This window comes from Plecotus auritus (genome assembly GCF_963455305.1).
Source record: "Plecotus auritus genome assembly, chromosome: 2".
NCBI classification, from domain to species: Eukaryota; Metazoa; Chordata; class Mammalia; order Chiroptera; family Vespertilionidae; genus Plecotus; species Plecotus auritus.
In genome coordinates, this window is record NC_137771.1 from 160,416 (window position 1) to 167,725 (window position 7,310).

The window sequence follows — 7,310 nt, forward strand, 5'->3', positions numbered from 1 at the left end:
GGGAGGGGTGGACCGTGGGCTTTTCTGCAGGGGGGTCAGTGGTACAGGGAGGAGGGCGCACAGGCAAGGACCCTTCCCAAATGTGGATACAAAATAATTTATTTAAAAATGTACAGTTCATGTCCTAGCACTGTGGTCGGCAAACCGCGGCTCGCGAGCCACATGCGACTCTTTGGCCCCTTGAGTGTGGCTCTTCCACAAAATACCACGGCCTGGGCGAGTCTATTTTGAAGAAGTGGCGTTAGAAGAAGTTTAAGTTTAAAAAATGTGGCTCTCAAAAGAAATTTCAATCGTTGTGCTGTTGATATTGGGCTCTGTTGACGAATGAGTTTGCTGACCACTGCCCTAGCAGGTTTGGCTCAGTGGATAGAACGTCGGCCTGCGGACCAAAGGGTCCCGGGGTTCGATTCCGGTCAAGGGCATGTACCTTGGTTGCAGGTTCCTTCCTGGCCCGGGCCATGGTCAGGGCTTGTGCAGGAGGCAAGCAATCGATGTGTGTCTCTCACATCCATGTTTCTCTCTGTCTTTCCCTCTCTCTTCCACTCTCTCTAAAAATCAATGGAAAAACATCCTCGGGTGAGGATTAACAAAAGAAAAACAAAACAAAACAAAACAAACAAAAAAACATACAGTTCAGGAGGGTTGGATGGACCCTGTTCAGGGGGCAGGGTCAGCACCCCCACCCCACGGGAGGGGCCGGCCCTGCCTGGGGAAGGAGCGGGGTGTGAAATGTGACCGTAAGGGTGGTGTGCCCCTCCCTTCTCAGCGGGGGCTGCCCCTGTGGGCGATTCACAGTGTGTACGTGGGGGCCTGGCCGGGCAGTCTGCCTGGACCTCCGTCTCCACAACTGGGAGTTAGGGGTGGTCTCTGGGGCTCATAGGAGCCTATTATCCTTGGAGGCTTTGGGGAGCCATCAGGACCCAGCCCCACAGAGTGGGGTCAGGTAAGCCAAATGGGGTCCCCAGAGATGTTAGGGCTCTTGTGAGGTCCTGGGACTGATTCCCAACAGCCGCCGCACCCCTCACTCTCGCTGTGGGCTGGGGACCCAGCATGGAGCATGGACAACCTAGTCATCGGCCAGGGGCCCGAGAGGGAAGGTGGCTGGGTAGGTGACGGTGGTTGGCACGGCGATGGCAGGCGGCCGGGTCAGGCAGTGCAGGCTCCCGGTCCTGAGCGCGCACTGCACAGGCCAGAGCACCACGCAGAAGAGCGCCAGCAGCAGGGCCGTGACGAGCGCCATGCGCTTCCAGTCCCCGCAGCGGGCCCAGCAGCGGGCCAGGCGGCCCCGGCGGCGGCCGGTGGGGCTGGGGCTGGGGGTGGGCACAGCGGGCTCAGGGGGCTTGCTCAGGCCCACGTCCACACACACAAAGCCGGGTGTCGCCAGGCCAGGCGCGGAGGGCGGGAGACAGCAGCACAGCTTGGTGCCCTCTAGCCACACGGGCTCCTCCTGCCGCAGGTGCGCCGGCATCTTGGCCTGCAGCTGGCGGCTGGTGCGCAGTGCGGGGGCCCCGTCGGCGGGCACGGAGGTGGGCTGCCGGCAGAACGGGCAGGGCACAGCCTCACTGCCGGGCCGGCCAGCTGGCTGGGCGGCCGCCAGCCGTGCCAGGCACTCCAAGCAGAAGACATGGGTGCAGGACAGCTCCTTGGGCGTCTTGAAGATGTTGTCGTAGCCCGAGAAGCAGATGGAGCACTCCAGCGGGGAGGCCACCTTCTCCGAGCCGGGGGTTGCGGGGGACCTGAGGCCGCTGACCGAGCCGGGGGACCTGAGCCCGCTGACCGAGCCGGGGGACCTGGGGCCGCTGACCGAGCCGGGGGACCTGGGGCCGCTGACCGAGCCGGGGGACCTGGGGCCGCTGACCGAGCCGGGGGACCTGGGGCCGCTGACCGAGCCGGGGGACCTGGGGCCGCTGACCGAGCCGGGGGACCTGGGCACGGGGGCTGTGGGGCTGCTCAGGCTGGGGGGCGGCGTGGCTGTATGCCACACCTGCTGGCGTGATGACATGGCTCTGAGCTGTGGGACAAACAGAGATGACTGTGAGTGACCCCTGGCTGCCCCTTCCTGCGAGGTCAGCCTGTCCCTCTCCCCTTTGCCCAAGAAGGACACTGCCCACCTGTGGGTGCCACCTGCACCCTGTCCTTCCCCCTCCAGTGCCTCACGCTGAGGCTGGGGCAGCGCAGCCCAGATGGGTCTGCGGACGGACGCCATGTGCACAGGGTGTCGTGCTGAGTGCCAGGGGGACGCCTCAGGCTGGCCCTGCCCTGGCTGTGCCCCCGGCAGAGGTGACATGACCCTCAATGGCCCACAATAGTTACTATTCCCACCTGGGCCAGGTCATGGGACATCACAGCCATGAGCAGAAAAGGCAGCTTGGAGGGTGGGGGACTCAGCCAGGTCACCTGGCAGCGGGCCTGGGTTCTGGGTCAGGTGAAGTGGGTTTGAACACGGATCCCAGTGTAGGCACCTGGCTGGGTGCCAGGCCTGGCTGGGGAGGTCAGGACTGGGTCTGGGGCTGAGCCAAGCCGGGCTATGGGAAATGGAGAGGCTTGAGTAGGGCGGAGGCTGGTGGCCTGAGGAAGGTCTGTGTCCCAGCCGAGCCCCGAACCCAAAGGGCCAGCCTGTCTGCTGGTGGCAAGGGCCTGAGTCAGCCCTCGGCCCTTGAGGGGAGGAGGATACACGGGGCTCTGTCCTCGGCCCGGCACACAGCTGCCTCCTCCTGTCCCAGCCCGTTCCCAGGGGACCCTGTCTGTCTCCCTGTCTCCCTGGCTGGGCCAGGTGGCCAGCCTGCTGACCAGGAGCCTGCCCCGCGCTGCCCCTGCCCCTGCCCCTCCACTGGGCCTAGGTCTCCACCACAGGCAGCCACCTGCTGGACAGAGGAGGCCGGGCCTTTGGGAAGACCTGTGTCCGGCCCCGTGGAGCTCAGGAGGCCCCGAGGCGGCCCCGACCCCGACCCTGACTTGCCGGTCAGTCCGGGGGATGACTCCAGGATGACACGCCATGAAAGCGCCCCATTGCTGCCCCGTGACGGACAGCCTGAGTCGCGGTGCGTCACTGTGATGTCACGAGTGCCCCGCATCCCCACATGGGATGTCGCCGTACCCAGGGGACAGGGTGGCTGCGGGCCAGGCCGCGGCCATGGCCAGGTCTGGGGGACTGGCTGTCCCCCCCGCCCGGCCGGCGTGCCCACATAACCGGTTCCTTGGCATTGAGGCCCCACCCCGAGGAGCTGCCCCACCCTGAGCCGGTCCAGGTGAGAGGTGAGAGCCGGCTGAGTGGGCCTTACCTGGCGGCCGGGGGTCAGCGGGGCCGGGGCATGGTGCTCCTGGCCGGCCAGGGCCAGGCTCCGCGGCGCCTCGTCCTCCCGCTCAGGCAGCAGTGCTCTCCTCGGGGCCAGGCCCAGCCTGCGCTCCACGGCCAGGTGTCCCTCCTTGGGCTGGTGGCCAGCTGTCTCGGCGGCCTGGCTGGCAGGTGCGCCTCTGCGTGTTCCTGGCAGGTGGAGGGCAGGGGTTGTGTGTCCCAGGTGTGTGTGCTGAGACAGGTGTGAGTCCTCGGGCTGGGTCCCGGCGGGTGTATTTATGGACTCCGGTCATGCTGGCTGGGGCGTGGCCTCGGCCTTGGGATTGGCTAGCCTCCCGTCCACTCCCTGGCGAGCTGGGCGCAGAGGGTGGGGTGCAGCAGCGGTCACTGAGGCCTCCACAGCCTGGGCAGGTCTGGGGGTGGTGTCTGGAGCAGCCCCTGAGGCCTCCCAGCCCCCCACTCTGCACCTCAGCCCAGGTCCTTACACCCTGTGATCTCACTGATGTCCCTCCACAGCCCTCGTTCCTGCCCCCCCACCTCATGTACACGACCCACTGACATGCGTGTCCACACGTGTGTCACCGAATGTTGACACACATGGCTCTACAGACCTGGGATTCTGCTGCCCCTGTTCCCGCCCCCACAGCCTTTGGGTCCAGGGACTGGGTGAGAGGTCAGGGCTAGGAGCACCCCCAAGGAGTGGGGTCAAAGGTAAGGGTGCCTCAGGGACCAGGAGGGTCACAGGACTCGTTTGGGGTGGCTGCTGGGGCCACCCTGGGTTACACACGTGGGACCCTGGAGCCCAAGGAAGCCCCCGACTCCACCAGGGGGTCTGGAAGTCTTCCCGGGGGTGGGAGCGGTTTCAGCCGGTCGGCATGGGGTCCTGCAGACCTCGGGGCCGGCGGGGGCCTAAGGGCTGGGCTGAGGGGCACAGACTGCACCCCTCACCCCACCCGTGCCCCTGACGTCCCCATACCTGACACTGCCCCCAGCCCCTGCGGTCATGGCAGGTTGCCCCCCACTTGGCCGAGAACAGCACCTCTGAACAGTGCACGCCTGGGCTGGACTCAGGGCGTGGGCCCCCCGCTGTTGACACGCGACCCCAACCTTGAGCCTGGTGGGGGGTGCTGAGCATGGTGAGGCTCGGAGTGGTGTCCATCCTGGCAGGATGGCCTGCCTTACACCCACTCAGCTGGTGGCCTGGGACCCCGAGACTGCTGAATTCCAAGCACTAGAAGAGCTGAGACCACAGGGGTCAGAGGTCAGCATGAGGACCACCAGCCCGAGGAGGTGGGTGCATAGAGCAGGCTGCCTGGGCAGGGGACCCCAGAAGGGACAGCCACAGGCAAGGGAGAGATGGGTGCCGAGGGTGGGGTGACTTGGGGGGGGCAGCGCCTGTCCCTGAGGAGAAGGGGGACCTGGCCTCAGAGAGAGACCAGGGCACCTGTGTGTGCCTGTGAGGGGCTCCCAGTGAGATGCCTGACGAGGAGGCGGGGCTCTGAGAGGGGGTAGGGGCTCTGAAAGGGGTGTGGGGGCCCCAAGAGGGGGTGGAGGCTCTGAGAGGGGGTAGGGGCCCAGAGAGGGGGTGGGAATTCTGCCAGAGGGAGGTGGGGGCTCCCTGCAGGGCGCCTGGGAGGGCCGGCCTGGCCCGTGCCTATGAGGCCGGGTTCCCATGGGGACTGACTTGGGATCACAAGGCACCTCCAGGAAGTGTCCTGGTCCCTCTGCTCCGAGAACCTGAGGCTCCTGGGAACATCCCAGCTCTGAGGTCACCGGGCTCCTCAGGGGACAGTCAGTGGCCAGAGGCGAGGGGAGAGCAAGGCCCGAGGAATGTGCCGTGGGCGTGGCAGGAGGCAGGGCCAGACCTGGGGCTGAGGCACCTGCTCCCTTGCCAGCCAGCGGAGCAGCTGTGGCTGTAGGTGTGTAAGCGTGAGGCCCGCACGTGTCCTGTGTGGGGACGGGTGGGTGGGCATGCACACCCCAGCACGTTAGCCCGGCTGAGTGACAACGTGTTCCTGCGTGTGCAGGTGCGTGGACCTTCGTGAGGGGAGCATGGCTGCCCATGGGTGAGGCCCTCATGACCCCCCATCTTGCGGTGGCGGGCTTTTTCTGGGCCCCTGGCTGGGCCCTCTGCCTTCACACCTCCTCCTCAGGCCCCACCGGGTCATGCCGAGCCCGCCTCCCAACCCTGCTGTAGGTTGGTCCTCCTGCCGACCTCTGACCTCTGTTGGCTCTCAGGGAGTCTCCTAGTTCTGGGTGAATGAATGAGATGCAGCTGTGACTCCAGGGCACACCCCCAACCATCTCACCTCCTGGGGCATCGGGGGAAGCGGGGGGGGACACAGCCCCTCCTGACGTGGGCATGGTGCCCACCCGCCTGCTTTGGCCTGAGCTGTGACCCAGAAATCGCCCTCATTGTGGCCCATGTGAGGGCCTGGAGTCCAGGTGAGGGGCTTGGGATGGAGGGAGATGGGAGGGGCTGTGCAGGCCCCACTCAGACCACCTGCCCTGCCAGCGCCCCCACCCTCCCCTCTGGTGCCCAACCCCTGCTGTCTGGCCTGGGGGCCCAGGGTCATGGGCTGGCGAGTCCAGCAGTCCCACCCCTGCTATCTGGGGCCAGGAGTGCCCAGTAGCAGAGAGGCCGGTGTGGCTGAGGCCCAAGGGGCCAGGGCGCCCATCCTCCCGCGCCCCCCCACCCCCAGCCTCACAGGTCAGGGGAAAGGCGTCCCAGTGTGGGGCTGGGGCTGGAGGCAAATTCTGAGTTTGGAGGTGGGCTGGGGAGGGTGTGGAGAGGGCTGAGGTGACCCTGGGTTTCTGGGCGGGAAGAGATGGAGGGTGGGGGCACTCAGGGATGCAGTGGCTGGGGAGGGCCTCCCTTTTCCTGGCCTGGCCTCCAGGGCCTGACTGGCCAGACCTGCTGTCCTGGTCTAACATGGTGGTTTCCTGTTTGGTCCCCGTTACCAGCCTGGCCTGTGCCAACATGAGCGCAGAGGGCATGAGCTGTCCTGGTGTGTCCCCCGCAGCCGACGGGCTCCTCCTCCTTCCCTATGGTCCCTGAGCCGCTGGGAACCCTGACCTGGTCTCCCCACCGCTCTCCCTGCCCCAGCCCCTGTGAAGTGAAGAAGCTGTTGGGGCTGCTGTGGGCAAAGGGGGTGATCAACACCTCCACACGGCACCCCGGGGTCCCGGCTATGCCCGCCTTCCCTTCTCCACAAGGACTGATACTGGGCCCCACCCGCCACTGGTTCAGTCTGGCCAGGCTCCCTCCCTCCTGGCAGCAGGCAGACCGCAGCTCAAGGACGGGGTGGCCCCTCCCAGCCAGGGCCTGGCCCTGGGGAGACTGTTGGCCACGGGCGGGGCAGGCAGTTCCCGTCCCCAGAACAAAGGACAGAGCCCTGGGAGCCTCCCTGCAGCCCCTGGCTGTGCACACCCTCCCCCTCCCCAGCCCAGCAGACGTCCCCCCAAGAGCCATAAACCTCAGACGGGGTGTCCCAGGCACAGGTGAGCAGGTGTCCGCCCTCCAGGCAACAGTGGATATGGGCCGGGCCAGGCTGTCAGGCCAGCTCTGGGGTGAAGCCCTGACCCTCCGTGGCTAGCCACCTGTTACACACCGACAATGTCGCCTGCTCACCAGCCCCTCCGGCTGGCACTGCCCACCGGTCAAGCCTCCTGGGCCCATGGGTGTCCTGTGCAGGGGCCTCTGGTCACCCCTGGTTTCTGCGTTGCCCACCAGCTGCTCCTGCTACAGAAAAGCCCTCCAAGCAGCAGCCTCACGCGTGCCCATCGCAGCCGACGGGGGCACTGGGCATCCTGCCTGCCTGCAGCAGCTGGGAGCGGGCCACTTCGTCCGGAGAAACGCCCCAATGGGGGGGCTGCGCGGGAACTCGCCCGCCGGCCGGGGCGCAGGCTTTTGGGCAGGGGCCCTGGTCCTTGTGGAGGGCTCTCCCCCTCCCCTGCCGTCCCCGCAAGGGGCAGCAGCTGGTCAGGCCTCAGCCCGCGCAGGACAGAGGGGCCT

At 66.6% G+C, this 7,310-nt stretch overlaps 1 protein-coding gene across 1 annotated transcript; it reads right to left on the bottom strand.

The window, feature by feature from the left end:
- Positions 1-1,066: 1,066 nt before the first annotated feature.
- RNF223 (ring finger protein 223) lies at positions 1,067-3,411 on the bottom strand (the record flags this gene model as incomplete). The annotated part of the gene is made up of 2 exons (XM_080655639.1): positions 3,282-3,411; positions 1,067-2,011 (listed from the first exon to the last, which is right to left on the bottom strand). Exon 2 carries the CDS (start codon positions 2,000-2,002, stop codon positions 1,067-1,069), a length of 936 nt encoding a protein of 311 aa, XP_080511765.1. The 5' UTR covers positions 2,003-2,011; positions 3,282-3,411.
- Positions 3,412-7,310: the final 3,899 nt, after the last annotated feature.